The 20,376-nt window shown below is 40.3% G+C and overlaps 2 protein-coding genes across 2 annotated transcripts in view; one reads left to right on the top strand and one right to left on the bottom strand.

Annotated features, from left to right (window-relative positions):
- Positions 1-20,376, top strand: part of fermt1 (FERM domain containing kindlin 1) — a gene marked incomplete at its 5' end in the record, with an annotated part of 928,370 nt that overhangs the window by 120,074 nt on the left and 787,920 nt on the right.
- Positions 860-20,376, bottom strand: part of LOC119418472 (bromo adjacent homology domain-containing 1 protein) — a 27,541-nt gene continuing 8,024 nt past the window's right edge. Inside the window, exons 2-7 of the mRNA XM_037685759.1 lie at positions 8,833-10,578; positions 7,757-8,106; positions 4,878-5,037; positions 4,713-4,792; positions 4,010-4,101; positions 860-1,488 (exon numbers count right to left, since the gene is read on the bottom strand). Coding sequence (XP_037541687.1) covers positions 1,299-1,488; positions 4,010-4,101; positions 4,713-4,792; positions 4,878-5,037; positions 7,757-8,106; positions 8,833-10,558 — 2,598 coding nt within the window. The 5' untranslated portion in view covers positions 10,559-10,578 and the 3' untranslated portion in view covers positions 860-1,298. The remainder of the gene's footprint in view (positions 1,489-4,009; positions 4,102-4,712; positions 4,793-4,877; positions 5,038-7,756; positions 8,107-8,832; positions 10,579-20,376) is intronic.

Below are 20,376 nucleotides of genomic sequence, written 5' to 3'. Positions count from 1 at the left end.
ACACAACAGGAATGACTGGCTCTACGGCTTCAGGTCACATGACACGCATGCCGACTCCTCCGCCGGTCGCACATTTATACAGCCAAGCAGCCTTTAACGTTTCCTTCTAAAGGTACAAACGATGTACCCTACCCCCACTACTCGCATCCTGCTAATATATTAGCAGGAATATTAAAAAAAGGAGTTGATTGTGAGTTGATGGAAAGGAATGCAGTAGTGCAATCTAACATGAGAGGAGACGGCAGTCCTGGCTCGAGCCACATCCTTTGGTTTATCTTGGCTCTGACAGGACTGAATGGACATATAGAAAATAGAATTTACTTTGCTAAAATGTAGGTAATTAACATTTTTCCTAATGTTTTGCAAGAGGATTTAAAAAAAAAAAGGCTAGAAAACACCACTTTTCGTCATACTTGATGGTAAATGAAATATCTTTGCATTCTGATCTGTCATTAAGTGGTCTCTGCAGTTTTCCGACACTTTACAGTCAATACATTAGTCGCTGTTTGCAGACTGAGCCCAGCGTGCGCTCCGTTTCTGTCGTCTGCTAATCAGTTTCGTGGTTGTTTGTGAGCCGTCTTCAGCTCTCCCTGCCAGTCGGACGTGAAGTCAGGATAAATATGAGGAATACTCAGGAAGAAGGAGCCTCAAGCTTTTCAAAGGCAACACGTCATCAAATCAGAGCCGCTTCTTCAGTTCGATGCTAATCAACGTTGAACCACAGAGTCCCTACACTAAGGAAGGATCATTCAGTCGGGGGCGGGACTGCATAAAAGCCTCCTAAAAAGCCATTCTCACGTTTAGTCATTTACCCTGGAGGACAACGCCCTCCAATCAGAGGAAATGAGATGAAGCTCGTCATTAGCTGATCTTTTGACTCCAGCGGGCGGAGAACCGTTACCGCCGAGCAGACGGGAAAGGCTTGTGTTCCTCGACTGCACCTTAGCGCCGGACGATTCACGAGGCAGCGGCGTACAAATGGAGCAGGACTGTTGTGCTAAGATGCTTCAGAGGAAACGGAAGGATTGCTGACCGGTTTGACGCCACTATGATGACAAATCTGATGAATGACATTTGCCTTGTTGGCTTTTCAAACCAGTTCTGGTGCTCTGACTGAGAAGAACCGTACGAGTTCTACAACACTTATGTGCTTCATTTTCTGTCCATACATTTGTCTAAACCAATCCCCTTCCTTCTCCTGGTCAGAAGGGGTGTTCAATCCTTCAAGTGCCCCTTCTCTGTGCAGGGGGCGGAGCTACGAGACAATTAATTCAAAGGTGCGACAGCCTTCTAGTCCTCTACTGCAGATTTTTCAAGATGCGTCCGTAACGGAAGTCGTAGACGTGCCGGCAGAGGTACACCAAGTCGGGGTCGATGTCTGTGGGCACACAGCGGTGGGAGGGGGGCGCGAAGTCAGGGCGGAAGGGCACCACGCTGGCCCCACCAGGTGGAGCGCCTTCGGCACGCCGCTTTATCAAGGCACAAAATCTGGGGAAGTAATTAAAAGATGACACAAATTACCTGGTAACTTTTCCTGGCCTAGATTTTATACAGAACTATTACCAAGAGACAAAAACATAATAATAAAATAATAAAACAATAATAATGTGTCGTCATCGGAGAAACAGAGTATTATTTTCTGTTCTAGAGATTCATGAGTCAAGATATAATAAAATATAATATAGATTTTACCAGGTTTAAAATACTTAAATTTGTGTGTATATATATATATTTTTTTTTTTTTTACAAAATTCTGAACAAATGTATTAAACAGGCACAAAATGGAAAAGCTGTGTGTGAAAAACTCACCCATTGTTAAACAGCTTACAGCAGCATCTCTGCAACAGCAGAAATGGCTCCTAAGAATCAGTTTCTGACAAGTTTTTTCTGTCTCTTGCGTGGTTGTGGAGAAATGTTGGGCCACTCTTCTTTACAATGATGCTTAAGCTCATTGGGGTTTGCAGACACACTTTGACTGGACCACTGCAACACCCTGACACTTATCGAAGTTCATGCTCAATAATCCCGGTAAAAAATTCTACAAAGTTCAATCTGGTCATCTGGACGTTTTTCTTTTTTTTTTGAGACGTTTCGTCCTTCATCCAAAGGACTTCATCAGTCCGAGGAGCCACAACAAACTTGGTCCCACAAGCAGCACACTCACATAGTGGACCAGCAAGTTTGATGATGATAAAATGGTTTCTGGGGCCCGCTCTCTCCTCTGTCGACTCCTCTGAGGCAGCCATAGCCAAAGGACTGATGAAGTCCTTTGGATGAAGTCCTTTGGATAAAGGACAAAACTTCTCAACAAAAAATGAAACTGTCCAGATGACCAGACTGAACTTGGTTGGATTTTCTACCTGGATTATTGAGCATGAACTTTGATGTTTTGAACCATTTTGGCTATGGCTGCCTCAGAGGAAAGGACGGGGGAGAGGGCGGGCCACAGAAACCATCTTATCATCAGCAAACTGGCTGGTCCACTATGGGATTGTGCTGCTTGTGGGACTGAGTTTGTTGTGGCTCCTTGGACTGACTAAGTCCTTTGGATGAAGGACGAAATGTCTCAACAAAAAAGAAACTATCCAGATGACCTGACTGAACTTTGTTGGACCTTGACACATTTTTGATCCATCCTGTTGTAGAGTTGTGTTATGGATCATTGTTCTGTTGCACCATGACCCAGTTTGGTCAAAGCTTTAGCTATCAGATGGTAGGGGTGGGCGATATGGCTCAAATATAATACCGTGATATTTCAGAGCATTTTGACGAAAACAATAAATTTTGTGATATAACAAAAAAAAAAAAAACAGAAATCATAGTTGTTTATTTGACAAAATTAACTTAGCATGTTGCTTTTCAGTGTTATATAAAATAAAAAAAAACAAGGGTTAATTTGACTGAAATTACTTTTTTTAGTAAAGTCTTCAGTCTCCAAGTATAAAAATAAAAAAAGATCCTTCTGTTATTTAGATTGAAAAAGTCTGCACAAAATATAGATCAATAAACCCACCACAAAAACTAAAGTGCAGGTGCAGTTTCCCAAAATAACTAAATAAAATAAATTAAAGCTTAAGATCTGTTGAGCATAAATGTAACGTACAACACAATACATGTTGCCTTTAAATGAGCTATAACTTCCAGAACTTGTAACAAGGTGATCAGCTGACCCTGAAGCTTGAGGTGTTTCATCTTCATCTCTTCCTGCAGGAATGATTCATTTCTCTGATGCTGTCTCTGATCACATGACTCTGTTCTTGGTCCATGGGCTGTGGAACTAAGAGACAGTTGAGCTGCGCGTGTTTGTTTTTAGCTTTTTAGCTAGCTAGTATAGCGCGCAACTAATTAGCGTTATGCCAGTACCAACAGGTGGAGGGGGGGGTGCGCAGTTCGGTGTGGTCGTTGGGCGCGCTCAGTTCTGTTGAAGGGGCAGGGCGCCCTGACGTATTACGTCATGAAATTAGCGTATCATGATATTATTTTTTTGCTCGGACAAGCTTTTTTTACCGGCATTATCGTGAACAATATGATATGACCCAGCCCTATCAGATGGCCTCACATTTGACTCTAGAATAATTTGGTCTACAGATCGACCCAGTGACTGCAATTTGCCCAAACCATCAACCTTCCACCTCCGTGCGTGACAGTAGTTGGGAGGTGTTGACACGCTTGGCTTATTTATTTTCAAACATGGTGCTGGGAATTTACTTTCAGTTTTAAATTGAAAAGAAGCAACAAGCGAGAACTTTTTTTTTTAGACAAAGCGTTTTCCATTTTGGTTTCGTTTTTGTTTAACAAATAACCACGTAGATGAATCCGTTATGTATGTTTGCACCCTCGAGGTTGGGTTTAAACTCTAATTTTAGAACCTGGTAAAGAGTAGATTATGTTTTATTCAGCTCTGACATGTAAAACCCTAGAACTTAGAGAGAATACACTTTCATTTCCCCTTGATTGTGTCCTGAAAGAACTGGGCTGTCAACTGTGGTTTCTGTGAGCGTTTACTCACCTACAGTACTGGGCAAGTGGGAGAACATAGCATCTGTCTTCGATGCAGGCCACACTATTTTCATCCTGATGCCGAGAGGCGAAAATCTCATTCTGAAAGCAACAGTGGGTGTTACAGCGTCACATCATCTGTACAAGTGTTTCCTTTAGCGCTGAACAATCACTGAAGAAACTGCAAAGCTTTCCAACTGTGAGGGAACTAAACCTGTTGCTGTGCGATGTTACTGCGCCTCCATCTTTTTTACTTTATGAGCCTCTTTACAAGGAAAACAAATCCTGCTTTACAGAACACATTTTCACTGAAAACTCATTAAAATATTCTGACAGTTTCTCTCCCCACTATTGTTTTCTGCAAGGCTGAGGTCGGAGAGATACCATCATTGTTGGCATTGCTGTTAGACGGCGCAGAGACCCAACTATCAACAGTTTCAAGGCTGCTGGGGGAAAGATAATGATGTCTCCAGCAACTGTCCGTGTTGACATTATTTTGCACAAACAAGCAGTTTAGTTCACCTCCTCCTTGCACATTATTTTAGTGCGGCGCTGTATACGACGGCAGCTTGTAAGATTTATATTATAAGACACCGTTTCAACGTGTGTTTGTCACACTCAGGCCGTTTTTAGTGCAGTTACTGAAGCCGGCACAGCTGCCATTTACCCGCTGGGAAAAATTAATTCTTAGCTGCAGTCCATTCAAGCCTCACCTCACAGTGTGTGCCAGGATCTCGGCCGCCCTGGGTGTGCTCAGGTCTGTAGTACCAGAAAAGGCTCATCATCAGCTCTCCTGAAGAAGAGAAACAGACAGAAAGCTAAATGTTTTTCCGTCTACAGCCAGCCATTCATGCAACCGCACCGGTCTTTATTTTTACCTGTTTTGGGGTCTTCCCAGAGTGCTGATATCTTGGCAACGTATGGGAGAGATTTCTTCCTGGGGCCGGATCGTAGCAGCACGGTGTCTCTTACACAGATCACCTCTCCGTCCCTCTCGACGCCTTCGTAACACTGCCGCACAGCCGCCTCATCCTCGCCCTGGGGTTGAAGCACACAAACGCATCACGGGGACAGATAGACACAGCTTTAATATGATTAAAAATAAATACTAAGATGTTTATTTACATTATTTTTTATTATTTAATCAGGGACAATGCATTAGGCCTTCAAGTTAGACAGGCACTGGGGGAATCAGAATATGATCTGCACCAACCGATCCTCAGCTTGATCGTCTGGTCCAGTTCTCAAACATCAAACATTTTTCCAGTCAGAGCCACTGTCCTAGTACAACATGGGGTCCCTCAAGGGTCTATTTTAGACCCACTGCTTTTTAATCTTTACATGTTGCATTTGAGGTCCATTTAAAAAAATAAAATAACATCCCTGCTGATGATATTCAGTTGTATTTGCACATCAAGTCAGACAAGGTCACTCCACTGGAACCACTCTTGAACTGTCTAAATGACATTAAAGTCTGGTTAAAACTAAATTTCCTGAATCTAAATGAAGGTAAAACTGAAGTTGCCAGCTTTGGTAAATGTAACACCCCTGACATTTTTTTTCCCCCTGGCTTCATACAGCCACTCCACTGTCAGGAATCTGGGTTATTTCCAACAGCACTTATAAATTAGACAAACAGATAAATGCAGTTGTGAGATCCAGTTTCTTCCAACTAAGACTCATTGCCACACTGACTTCCTGTCCACGTCTGGATTGATTTTAAGATTGTATTGCTTGTTTTTAAAGTTTTTAAAGGTCATATTTATGTGATGTTCTTAACATCTACACTCCAGCTAGAGCAGGTTTCTCTTGTTGTGTGTTGTATTTGTTAACTTTCTTGTGCTTCCACAGTGACACAAGATGTATTTTCTTGTTCTTTTTTTCATTTTCATTTTAATTTGACTTAAATGTAAAGCATTTTGGCCAGCTTTTGTTGTTTTATGTGCTATATAAATAAATTGATGTTGACCTAGGGGCTTAGCTATGATACGTTCGCTCAGACCTTTTGTGCCGTGCCTTCCCTCTGGACAAAACAAAATATTTAACACTATTAAGATATTTAAGACTACAACAAAGTGAATCAAGTAACAGTTGTTTAGGAAAAAAACTCCATCTTTATACAATTCTTTTAAATTTTCTTCTAGTTCTAATTATTTAAATGTGACTTTGTTTTTGTGTCATTTTGTCTCTAGATTTCTATTTAGGCTGTTTTTTCCTGCCAAACATGAGACAAACGAGAATGACGCGTTGCTAAAATAATAAAAACCGTCTGCTCCATCAGCTGATGATTACAAAAAAAATAGACAGAAATTAAACAAAACGTGCCATCGTCTCTTTAGAACCACAGAAACCCAACCAACAAAACTACAAAGGAGCTCCGTATTCCCACAGTAGCAGAAGCTGAATGAGTCGATTTCTCTTGTGCAGAACATTTTTAAAAAGAATAGAACCGCTCGATCTGTTCTAAAATTACCAACACAAACTGGAATTTGGCAGAAATCCTGAGTTCTTTTGTTAACGAGGGTCCATTCCATTTTTACCACAGTGCTGCTTGTGACTTAATGTTTTATTCTCCCGTCACGCTGGTTCTTGCTTCGTGATAATTATCACCTTGTCTTTTTGAAAACATGAGTGGCTTGCATGACAGGAGTCTAACGTTTCAACAAGCAATATTAAATTTATTCAACTTCACCCTCGAACTGGTTATTTTTAATCTCTTAACCATTCACTGTAATTCCTCTTCCATGTCTTTGGTTTGCAGCTTGCTTTTTTCTTTAAGATATTTTTTCTTATAATTACACGAGTGTCCCGCTCAGATCCAGCTGTGAGAGCAGAGTTTTCCCACTTCGGCCATTTTCACTCTGACTCTTCGTCCCCGGTTTAAAGTGATACCTCATTAGCCGACAAAATTTTCCTATAAAAGATAAAAAAAAACTTTCTCCTCTGCTCAACATCACTTCTATCCAGGTCATGAACAGTAAGGAGAGGATCTCCTCGCTGCACTGCCCAGCATGACACGTTCACTACAATCTGTTGCAAAAACAAGTCCAACTGGAAAAACCAGCTAAATTTTAGCTCCGTTAGAACTTTTTAGGTGCTAAAATATATATTAAAAAGAGTTGTCATGTGCCCACTGTAATAACCCTGCACCCTTTATAGGGTTTGTGCTCCACAATGTGAAAAGCACTGCACTCGGGGCAGCCCGGCTCCAAAGTGGACGTCAAGCAGATGTTAGATTAGCCGAATGAGCTAAAGCAAAGTGTTTTGAAATGAAGTCAGAGGCAGCACAAAAGGTGGGGAGGTGAATAATATATGGACGCAGACGTTTTCCCCTCAATCACTTTGTTTCATTTTCTTTAAATACAATTTATATATTTTTTAGAGTAATGTAACTTTTTAAGGTTATGTAGAAAAGAAAAACCAAAAGCCTTTTGGGGCCTAAGATTACTGCTCCGACTACATCTAGTGACTGTTCATTATTTTTATTTTCTAACAGATGAGAGGTCCACTGAATTCCCTGAGCACAACACGAACTATAATGGATAAAGACACTGATTACCTGCTGTGCTTTTCATACAGCAGATACGGACTTTCAGTTTATTCTTTCATATCGGCATGCTCGGCAGCTGTGTAAATGCTAACACTAGTGCGTTGTGGATCAAAATAAAAAATATAAAAAACTAACAAAAATAAACAAGACGGTTTTATACATCATGCTCAGCTCCACTCTACAAAGACGTTCTCACAAATTACCTACCGCAACAAAGACCTCCCTCTCTGTAGGTGTCCCAACAGGCCGCCAGCCGTTGGTGGCTCGTCTTCGGCTGACTTTCTTCTGTTTGCTGAGGGTTGGGACGGGCGACAGCTGCTTCGTCAGTAGCTGAGTACGGCTCGTGGACAGGGAGCTGTTGGAGACCTTGGCGCTCTGTGGGCGTCTCTTTAATTTGAACCTGGCCTGGGGCTGGTCCCTCTCAGACAGGGGGCTCAGCAGGCGGGTTTTAGTCTGTGTGGAGGTGGGCACGCTGGATAGAGGACAGCTGGAGATGGGCATGGTGGGGGGAACCAGAAGGGAAGGGCTGTGACCCCCCGGCGAGGAGGAGTAAGTCTCTGAAGAGGAGACAAAGTAACAAGTAAATACATTTTAACATTTTTACTTTCACACATAAAACGTTAAACTCATAAACTAGAAAAACTGATTTCTTACACTTATGAGTTTTGTGCTAGAGCCTTAATTAACCAGCTACGATCCGTTTCTTATGATGGTTAATGTTCACCAAGTTCAACTACTACTGTTTAACTAAAACTGAACAAACTTTTAATAAGAAAACTGAATCCATCCTCCAAAAATGTGTTTCAAATAAAACCTACTTTTACTTTTTGATCATTGAACAAAATATATGCAGAGTATTTAACACACTGTTCATCAAAAATTATTTTTGGACTTTTTAAATTGAATAATTGCTGCTAATATTTTACAGTTGGCTCATATTCAGTTGTGGTTTTAATCATCAGGTACAAGCCATGCCTCTATAAAGACAACGTGCCGTGGTTTGGAGATGAACCTTCTGTAACGATTTTGTGAGAACCACATAGGTAACTAGAACTCTACCACAAATTAGTTTTGAGGCTGATTTGTTTTTATCAAGCATTCATATAAACAACTCTCACAAACCCTAGTTTGAATAGCAATTAGCCTAGCCTGGATTAAAACATCTGCCTTTTCCCTCATACTTCATATTCTGAGACTGATAATGTACCGATTAATATTTGACAGAACATTATTTCAAATATGACCACACTGTCCCTTTAAGAGGTTTTTCAATTCCCACTCACCTGTCTTGATGCCGTGCGTACATCCAGCACATCCTGCACTGAAGGAACAACTGCTGTTTGTGACCGGAGGCATTGCTCTGTAGGTGTAGCCGCCGATCCCACAGGCGTCTCCATAACAGTGCGAAGCCACGGAGTTGTAGTAGGTGGGGTGGGCTAATCCCGAGGGATGGGTCACCTGCCGTCCCAGCAGCTTGGAGTCCGTGATAGGGTTGGGGCACAAACTGGAGGAGGTGAAGTTGAGAGGTCGCGTGGTTAAGGTTGCCGAATTTGTTCCAGTGTGTGTCGGGTGGGCTATGTGGACGTAGTAGCTGGAGAAGCAGTGGTCGGCGGTGCACAGGCACGTGTGGGGGCTAAGGGTGAGTGCTGTGTGTGGGTGAGAATGTGTGAGTGACGGTGAGGTTACTAGGCACTCAGGCTTCACGGGGGTCATGGCTGACTTAAGGGACGGGTCTTCTGAGTCTCCGTAGGGCTGCTGACCAAGGAAGTAGGCCAAGCGGTGGCAGTATTCCACAGATCCTTCAGTAGGACAGCAGTAGTATGGGCTCAGTTCAGTCTCCAGTTGTTCTTCCTTAACTTGCTTCAGTGGGTAGGCTAGCATGCTCCGAGACTGGTAGCCCGGCTTGGTCAGGTGATGGGTGCAGCTGCCTGTCTCCCACTCTACCTTGGGCTCAAAGTCTACCTGCTTCTTGCAGCTTGTGCAGCCACTCGGTGACGGAGGGACTTTTTTCTCGTTCTGCTTTTGTAAACTTCCCTTGTGGTGGAATTGGACCCTGTGGTGCTGCTTTGGTGTTGAGACTGCAGCTGGAGCCACACAGTCTGAAGCGATAGCTACCAAGGGTGTAGCCTTTGCTCTCTGTTTACTAGTAGCAGAGGAACTAGTTAACTTTAGCAGGGCTGCGGCATTGAGTCCAGCTAACCGTCTGGGTGCAGGAGCATTCAGGCATTCTTGGCTCATCCAAATGCTTCCATCACCTCGCCTAACTTTCTTGCTTAGCTTAGAGCTTTGGCACAGATCAAGCTTGTCAGATGTAGAGGTTTTCCTAACGTTCTCTCGAGAAGCTTTGAGACATCCAGTGACAGTACTTCTGCCCAGATCAGGAGAAACCCCTCCGTCTACAGACTCTTCCTGTCTCCTGGCCTGTTTGGCAGCTGGTTGGGCATCAATGGGTCTTTCAAGCAGTAGACTGTTCACTGCTTCGGCATTGAGAGAGGCCAGTCTGCGTTTGCGTGGTTGCAGGTCTCCGAGTCCAATGCACGCTGCAAAACTTGGGCTTTTTCGTTTTAATTTGTTTTTTGGTAATGAACTTGACTGTTTTCTTTCTTTACATTTCCCTGTTTTGGATTTGGAGCAAACTTTGCCTTTCCTTTGTTTCAACCTTTCTTCCAAACGAGTAAGAAGAACATGGCAGCTTATGTCTTCCCCATCTGAATTCCCAGCCCTCCCTCGCAAAGGGTACAACTTGCGGTCCCGTTTCTTTTCTTGCTTCCGGTCTAGCTTTCTGCTTTTGTCTGATCGTTTGACTTCTTTCTTCTTGTTTATCCCCTTAGCCATGACTTTTCCTTGTTTAAGGATTCCACTTATCTTCTTTGTCCTTCCAAACCGTAACGTACGCTCAGGCCAGTCACCACCCATTGCGCCACCATGAGGCCAAGGACGGTTGTTGTCCCACCCCTCAGCACTACTGTGATTCCGGCTGAGGGAAGCAGTCTGCCTTGCGTGAGTCATCACATGCTTCTCCACAAATCCTGAAAATAAGGTGCATGATATAATTAAAACTCAAGTTTACCAAATTTGAAAATGCAAAAACGAATCTCTGTCTATCTACAGAACAGGCAGTAATGTTTACATTAAACTGGGTTAAGACTGGTGACTAGATGCAGACATAAAATTGTAGAAAATTTATAAATTGGCTAAATGAAAACAATAAAAATTTCATGTCACTTAGCCAAATTTCGGTTTTATTGGTTGTCAAACCCTTCCGAAGTTTTTTAAAATGTTTTGCACTTTCTGACTTGTGTAAGTTAAATAGAGGTTCAAAAAGGGTCCACAACTCTGTGACGATTCTTAAAGAGAATTTGATTAGCAATTTTTTTTTGAACAGTTCAAAATTGTTAAGACACAAAAGCAATGTCCTGCAACTTATGAGGAAATTGAGACGATCTGAAAACATTTTGAGACATTTTGGAAACTCATTGCTGTCACCAACAGCTGTAGACCAGTGAGACACTGGGCTTAAACTAAACTTTCTAAAGTTAAGATTCAGATTAGGGGTGCACCGATTGCAGTTTTCTGGCCGATCACCGATTTCTAAAAAGTCTGACCTGTCGATTCCAATTTTGGCCGATACCGATTTTGTTTTATAAGCAACACAGTCAGGTGTTATAAGGTCACAATGCACCTTCAATGTTCCAATCTTATTTTGTTGAAAAACATACTCTTGAATAATATCCTAGAAACAATACAAACTTGTTTTAACTGGCCGTGAGGTAGTGCTCTGAAATGTAAATGAAGTTCAGACAATTGTTGTTAAAACTAAAAAAAAAATGGTAAAATCAGTTTCTCATGCAAGTATCGTCCGATTTCCAATTTCCCCAAATTAAGGAAATCAGGGCCGATTTATCGGTGCACCCCTAGTTCAGATCTTTTGAAATGAGCTTCTGTGGGAAGTTAATGAATGACTGATATCCAGACTGTTGAAAGTAGCTCCATCCATCCATTATCTTTACACACATCATCTTTAAACACTTCTTCCTTTTCGGGTTGCGGGGTCACCGATGCCCATGTCCAACTATCACTGTGCGAGAGATGGGGTACACCCTGGACAGGTCTCCAGTCCATCACAGAGACACACAGAAACAAACGAGACAAACAACCATTCACTCTTTCACTCACACCTAGAGACTATTTAGAGTTACCAATCAGCCGAACATGCATGTTTCTGGTCTATGGAGGAAACTGGAGTACTCGGAGAAAACCCACACAGCATGAAGAGAACATGCAAACCCACCCAGAAGGGCCCTTAGTCGGGATTTGAACTGGAGCGACCTGCTCTATGAGAGACAGCAGTTCTACCAACTGCGCCACCGTACTGACTGAAAGAAGCTCAGTTCAAAAAAATAGTTTAGTTTAGAATTAATGAGCTAATGGCTGGGCAGCACGGTGGCACAGTTGGTAGAGCTGCTGCCTCTCAGCGAGCAGGTTACCCTGGTTCAAATCCCAGTCGGGGGCCTTTCTGGATCGAGTTTGCAGGTTCTCTCCGTGCATGCGTGGGTTTTCTCCAGGTACTCCGGTACTCAACTGGTGAGATACTAACTGTTAACTCCCTTTCTATAGAACCCCACTGCAAATATCTGAACCTTTCCTTTATTTATTTACAAAGTTTACAACTATGTAGAGTTGTTAAGCCCCTAAAAAGTTAAACATCTTTAATAGAGACTGTCAATGAAGCTGTTATAATCGTTTCAAACATCGTTTTTTGTCATGACTTCAAGTGAGACAAAGATGAATTATTTTTTTTTGTCTTGAGACACAATGAGAACAAAACCATAACACAACCGTATGTGGTTTCCCATAAACAGAGCAGCAACATTTGATTGGACTCAAGAATTTGTTGCGTGTGCACATAGCATGCAGGTAACAGCTTGTTAAAGACCGTTGTTTAGTCTGATAAGGAAATGCAAAAGAAATCCTTCAAACATTTTCTCTGAATGAAGATGAATAAGGCAGTCTAAATGAATGTTTAAATTTGTATGCATCTTCAATCATATTTTTAATGACCTTACATTCATTGTGCCAAAATCCATCACTGTGTCCACCATACAAAACACAACCTGATATGATTACTGGAGCTCACCATGGAATTGTTTAGCAGCTAAACTCAATTAGCAGGAAACAGCTGGAGTGTCAGCTGGAGTGTCTGCTAAAACGCTTACCAAGCTCACAGGAAAATTTGCAGCATAAACAACTAAAGCTAATGTTTCTTTATAAGGTTCATGTCTACATTATTAAAGAATAGGCTCAAATCACAGCTTGTCTGCTTGTCGAATGAGATGCCCAAAGGCTATCAAATGTCACAAAATTTTAGTTTTGACGTTGACTCATTAACTGATTGATAATCTATTCTGCTGTTTGTTTGCATATAATTTTATACCACGATACGTTTTACATTTGTTTTTTTCATGCCATCACATTTTAGCTGCCAGTTGGACACACGTCAAGTTACCAGGATCACCTTTTTCTTTGTGGTTTAAAACCAAATGTAATAAAAAGTAAATAAATTTGCTATGCCTCGGTGGCATGATGGTCAATGGGTTCTCATCAAAGTTGAGCACTTAAATATAATTATTACCACAGAAGAAGACACAAGTTCATAGTGATGAGACAATTGTAACATTTCAATTAATTTTAGACCATTTTCATTCATGGAAACAATGACAACCCTAAGTGAATGTGAAATAATGATGACAAACCTGCTAATACCTGCCTTTAAAGTGCCTTAGACCCTTATCTTAATTTACATATACTGTATCTTACACCGTACACGTCGCTCCGCCCTATAAGTTGCATCAGTCCCTATTTGTCAAATAAAGTGGAAAAATCCATAAATACGTCTCTTTGCCGCATACGTCACATCTATTATGCGTCACCGCTGATGCATCGCGTTTGTTACGCTTCACCACTGACAACCCGGAAATGTGGGCCGGTGTTTTGCAAAAAAAAAGGATGGGCTGCCAAATGGCGACCGTGGGAGCGTGCACGGGAGGACTTTAACGAGAATTTAACAAGATTAACACTTAAAAACAATTGTTTGTTTGCTCAAAATTATATTAAAAGTGTGTATCAATCTAACTTTTGCTTAATAAATGCACTTTGACGGTCAAATCAGCTGAATTTCAAAAGCCGATATGCGGAAGTAAATGTGTGCATGCGACGAGTCGCTGTGCAAATATAACAAGATAAACGCCTAAAAACAATTATATGTTTGCTCAGAATTATAGCAAAGGTGTGTCTCAGTCTAAGATTTGCTTAATAAATGCACTTTAATGGTCACATTAGCTGCAATTCGATGGGGCGGTGCAGCTGGTTTAATTGCAGAACTGCAGCAAGCAGAACAAAGGTAGGGGTTATATGGCAAGCCGATTGTATCATTAATATCTGGTAAAGATTCTCAGTCATCCAGGACATGGTAAATTAAAAAAAAGTTCAAGAAAAAAAACTAAAAAGTATAAAGTAAAGTATAATAAATAATTTCCAGCGGTTTCTGTCTTGCACTTTTTTGAATTTGTCATTATAGACACGTTTACCTATTACATGATACAACGACATGCCTTCAAACTACTCTGCTGCTATAAAGTGGCTGAAAGTGATACTGCTCAATTTTTTTTTCAGTCAGAATGAATGAAAACGGTCACATCTCAGCCAAAAATTGGTTTATAAATATGGGGGGAAAAAATCCATAAATATGTCGCTTCGGCCTATAAGTCGCAGGGTATGTAAATTATGCAAAAAAACTGCAACTTATAGGCCGAAAAATACAGTAACTACTTTGGGAGTACACTGAACAGGTTTGCATGCAACATGGTTCAGATTCAGAACATATCATTTCTCTGATAACGTACACAAATGCAACACTTTAAGCCTTCCCTGTGTTCAAACAGCAGCATGTGAGACAGACTCTGGGCCAGGGGTGTCAAACTCCGTTACAAACGGGGGTCAATATTCAAAACTTTTTTTCTAACCAAGGGTCAATTTCTGTCAATACATTATTATACATTGCTCCTCAACAAGAGCTTCATCAGTCTGTCACAACAAGTTTGCACTAAATAAAGTGTGCTCCATTTTTAAGTAAAATTAGAAGCAATTTAAATATTTTACTTTTATAATATCATCTTGAGGGGCAGACAAGATGTTAACAAGGGCCATATTTGGCTCTTGAACTTTGAGTGCTCAAGGGTCTTTCAAAAGACAGAAAATGGACATAAAACCAGTCCATCTCTATGCTGCCTCTGGCCATTCATAAATTCCCTTTGAAGCTGGCCACGCTTCAAGCGCAGATGTGAGAAGTGAGTTTTGAGAAATGAAACGAGCATCATGGAACCAAAAGAGGAGTGGCACAGAAAGCTGTGTTAACTTGGATCATAACACATGAAATGTGTGACGGGCGTCTTCTTAGTATTGTTTTCAAAACGTATCAAATATACTCAGTTTAGCAATTCTGTCTGTAGTCATTTAATTGTTTTAAACCAAATTCAAAGTGCCAATTTCCTTAATTTGGGGAAATTGGCCAATGCATGAGAAACCGATTTTACCGATTTTTTAGTTTTAACAATAATTTTCTAAACTTCATTTATATTTCAGAGCACTGCCTCATAACCAGTTAAAACAGGTTTGTGCTGTTTCCAGGATATTGTTCAAGGGTATGTTTTTCAACAAAATAAAATTGGAAAATTTAAGGTGCGTTGTGACCTTATAACACCTGACAGTGTCGCTTATCAAACAAAATCGGTATCGGCAGGTCAGACTTTTTAGAAATCGGTGATCGGCCATAAAACTGCAATCGGTGCACCCCTAGTTGCTATGCGTCATCATTGATCTTCTCTTAGTAATAGATGTCATCGCTTCATCACATTACTAAGCGGTGGCACTGGCTTATTTTTTCACATGACAACTATTTCGGCTCTGTTACTACCTCCCTTGGCAGCACAGAGTCAGATCAGGGGTGGGTTGGCTTTGATCCTCTTGTTACCTCGGTCTGTTCAAGAATCACACGAAAGCAGCCAGAAGGTATCTAGGGCTATGTTCACACTGCAGGAAAAATAGCTTAATGTTAATTTTTTGCCTGTATTCAACGCATATCTACTGTTTCCATGGCAGTCTGTCAGTCTGAAAAAAAAGGGCTAGCAACAATTTTAGCTGTGGGGTTACTGAATCAGTTAGTCCGCAGTGATTGAAACCAAATTAAGTCATGCATTGAGCGCCATCTCTGCAAAATTAGTGTTTAAATTTCATAAACAGCTTCAATAAAATGACGTTCTGATTGCGTGTTCATCTGTCTGACTGCCACTATCTGCAGTGTCTGAGCAAAAATCACGTCTCTGGGAAAATGATGTTCGTTTAGTGGTGCTGCTACGCTGAGAATGACATTCACTATTCCAAACACAACCCTTAAGAATAAACTTCATACGCTTTTATAGATAAAATGCATAAAACATTCTTGTAAAATCCATCAGGTAAATGACCTAAAGCAGTTGAATAATCAATGATTATCATTTTATGGTGTTTTAAAGTGACTCTTTTGTATCAATCAATGTTTATTGCACACCAGCAAAGGCACTAGTGCTTTTGCCTGTTTCTGTGTGTGAATGTGTAGCTCATGACACAGTCGACAAGTTTTAATTAAACTCAAAATGTGATCACTGGTTGGACATCTACAAGTCATTACCTTTTGGACTCAACCCAGTTAAAGGTGGACACCACAAGAAACACAAAGTGACCACTGCTCGTCCACATTTAGGGATAATGAGCTAAAATTTGACGTGTTAGTAGCTGAGAGTCATCTTCAGCACATTCATGCACCAACAGACCACAAGAGAACATGTTGTCATTTACAACGTCGAAGCAAAGCAGCTACAACATCATTATTTCTCATCATAAACTGATTTTAGTCTCAAACTCTGGCATTTGAAGGTGGTGGGCTAGGCCAGGGGCCCCCAACTGTCTGACCAAGGACCGATACCATAACTTGGGTCATTTGGAGCCGGGCTGCACAGTAGTAATGAAAACATTGTTTTGTAATCTATAAACATTTCTTATATACTGTACATTGGTCTGCAAGGTATTTGATTTTGAACAAACTTTATGCTGACATCCCCCGTCGCTGAGGGATTTGTATAGTGAATGTCTATAGTTTTCGAGATGTGCGTTTTTCTGGACTGGATCTGAAAAGATTGTGTACGTTCCTTTGTGCTGAAACTCTGGCACAACAATTTCCTGCGGGATCGATAAAGTTCTATCTTATTTTGTATGGAGATTTTTATATGACAATCCAATTGTCAGTAGTGACTTTTCTTATGCCTGAATGCAGTCACACGCCAAAATGGAAGTCAGCACCTCACTTTACAAGTTATCAAGCTCTCAAGACAGACGTACATACGTATGGACATGGTCGGACAGACAGACAAAAATGACCACTTCTGCTCGCACCTCTTTCCTGCTCTTGACTCAGTCAGTTATTTTTCGAGGCCAAGCAAACCTACAAGCCTGGCAAAAATGGTTTGAAAACAAACTTTGCTGGAGAAGCTCTTTTCCCTTAATTGTCCATTGAAAAGTTGTCTTGAATTAAATCCGCCCGTGGCGTAAAAAAAGATTTGGGACAACAACTCTAGGCCTTTAAGTTCAGTGTAAAACTGACCCAGTCTTTGAGCTTTAATCATGCTTTTATACCATGGGAACAGTCCCTTCTGAGCTGTGTACAAAGGTTAATATTTCAGGGTATAACCTCTAAAATATTATCTTATGTGGCAGCTTTCTGACCAAAATGAAATTTAGCTTTTTAAACACAGCTGGGCTCTGGTGATCCTCAGGAAGTAATTTCACATTTATGGGAAGATCAATGACCCTGTGCTGTCGCTCTAATTGGTTGGAAAGCAGAGCACAAGATGCTCTTGGGGCATCAAACACACCAGGACTCACTTTGTTGTGCTCAGACTTGCATGATTTCTCAAGACTTCTGTTTTTCCATCAAACACAGATGGATTCAATCATATCAGGATGCACACAGTAAAATTTGTGTTATCGTTGTAGTCCGGTGGATTAAAGCAGGACAAAAGCAGACAAAAAATATGACATAAAATGAAGAATGGAGCAAAAATTGGTGGCTACAGCGAAAAATAAGTTGGAATCGCAGCTTAACTAAAAATGACTATTCCACATATTAAAACTAACAAATGGTCTAAAAAGCAGTATAATGTATTTTTTAGATTTCCCTGACGTCTTTGCATATTTTCTTTGGGAAACATCTGTATTTGGTATTTACACAGACAGAACTGATTAATGTTTCAACATCAGTAATAAATAACTATCATAGGTTCCTTACATGATGGTTTTGTCAAAGGTTTAATTTCAATTCAATTCAATTCAACTTTATCGTCCATAACATTCAATGAAATGGAGATTTGTCTTTGACATCCGGCTCATAAAAACAACACGAGTTAAAAATGTCATAAAAACTTTAAAAACTTGAAAAAGCTTTGCTAACCCAATTAAAAACATTCTAAAATATTCCCATGAGACAATATTAAATGAAACAACACTTTCAACCTGTACACCAACTGCAAAGTAATTTTGCTTGCTTTAAAGCTCCTTAGCTTATACAGAAGGTGGAGACACTGACTGTCTTTTTTGTAAATATAGTATATAATAAATAATAATATAGTGTAACAAATTTTGCTGGGTGATTGTCTCAAAAATGATTGAGATAAACGATAATGTTTGAAATTTAACAATAATTTGTAAATTTCAAATTTTAGAAGAAATACTGATTTGTTTTGAGTGTAGTACCTTTTTTGACCACCGGATGGCAGTATAAGACCGTTTGACCCAAAGGATGGATAGTTGAGTAGTCACTTTAAGAAAAATGGGAGGGACGCCCCTTGATGTGACTTGGGTTGACATGGCGACATGGCGGACCCTTGGTGTGGTTTGAGCTCTTTAGCATAGCATTTTTCACAAAAAGCTTTTAATTAAAAAAAAAAATCAGTAAACAAGTTCTCAGCTTCTTTTTGCAGAAAAAAAAACTTTTTACACGAAGGCACGGGTTTCAACCATAAATTTTGAAGCTTCGACAAGAGGTTGTTTTTCCCAAGGTTGGCCTGTTAGCTTAGCTCGTAGCTTAGCTTCTCAGCTTAGCTGCTTTTAACAATCAAAAAAAGCGATTTTGTACGGTAAAAATTTATTTTAAAGGAAAAACAGAAAGGGAGGGGTCAGTGAAGAGCACCAGAGTTGAGCTTTTTATCATCCAGTGTCTTCAGTAGAAAGAGAGAGACGAAGAAATGATAAAGCCAATAAATGAGAATGAGGTTGATCATTTTAATTTATCATGAGATTAACTGATTTATTGTTTATCGCGTCAGTCAAAATTAGTTATGAAATACACTTTGACATGATAGGGTCGTTTTCTGGGAAGAAATGCATAGTCTGCTACCTTCATGCCCAAGTTTTAGACTAAGATAATTATTTCATGTTGAATTGTTAAATGTCGTTTTGGGCACATCTTGAAAATAACGATGTTCAATCTGTTAGCACTCAGAGTGCTGCTAATGACCCTCAAAACGACTAGCGCATCAGACTGTAGCTCAGCATGTGTAAAACTGAATGAATTGTAGCCATTTATGTGTTTACTAAGGTTGATTAGCAGTGGCAGCCATCTTGAATCGGATTGACTCCAAAAGTAATGAGTTGCTGAAGATTATTTTCTGAGAGTTTCATTAAAATCAGTCTAGTGGTTCATGACATATCTTGCAAACTGACAGACACAGAAACACACACAGATACAGGGGGGGAAAAATTCTGCTCACGTTTTGCCTTTTAGTGGTTGGAGATTGTAACGCCTGAACTAATCTTTTGTGGTGCCTATGCATGTGCACAAAAGTACAAGTTATGGGCTTCGAGAAAAAGAGGGTAAGAAAAACACATAGATGTCCAAATACTCAATGATTCAGTACTTGATTACTAATGTGTGATGGCTGCAGTCCTAGAGTGCATCACATTTAAAGGCTTGATTTACAGCTGCGTCCATTAGACATTTTGGATTCATTGTTAAGCAAAGTGAATCATTCTTTCTTTAACCACACCAGCCCGTTTGTTGCTACATGGAAACAATTCAGACACTAACAAATGTCAGATACCTAAAATTAGTTACATTTTATCAAATATCAGTAGCAATAATATCCTCTACATTCATGCTAAACTTTACAGAAGCAGTAAAAATGTGGGGGGGGTTTGCACAACTGGACAGTTTGTTGGTAACATGATATTCCTTTTCTGCTTGTGAAAGTAAAGAAGAGTCATTTCTGTAGCTCTACTGTGATTTCAAATAAGTTATTTTCTGCAAATAAAACCTGTTTCAGTCAGAAATCTTAATAAAGTCACCTGTTAATTCTTGTGACGCTAAACAACCTCAACAAAACTCGTGAAGTTAAAAAAAAACAACAAGCTTAATTATGTTGTTATAATTATCATCACTCAAGATAAGACCTTTTTTATTCCTGGAAATGAAAAGTAATTTAAACCAAATACAGCAAGTTAACATGCAACACTTATCTACGACAGAACTGTCAAGCACTGATTTGTTCAAGTTAATTAAGAGGCTCAGACCCGTTGTTTAAATGTTTTCTAGGTATTAGATAGCGATCGAAAAGCTAAAAATAGGTGTGGACTTCCTCAATGGGCTTTGAAAACTTTTCCCCTCCCCTAACCCTTTTAACTGCGTATGTTTGAACATGTAGATCTGTAGGACATGTAGATGTGTAGGACATGTAGATCTG

This window comes from Nematolebias whitei, chromosome 12 (genome assembly GCF_014905685.2).
Source record: "Nematolebias whitei isolate Nwh7 chromosome 12, NemWhi1, whole genome shotgun sequence".
Taxonomy (NCBI): domain Eukaryota; kingdom Metazoa; phylum Chordata; class Actinopteri; order Cyprinodontiformes; family Rivulidae; genus Nematolebias; species Nematolebias whitei.
The sequence above is the reverse complement of the archived record's forward strand: the minus strand, read 5'-3'. Positions and strand labels throughout refer to the sequence as shown.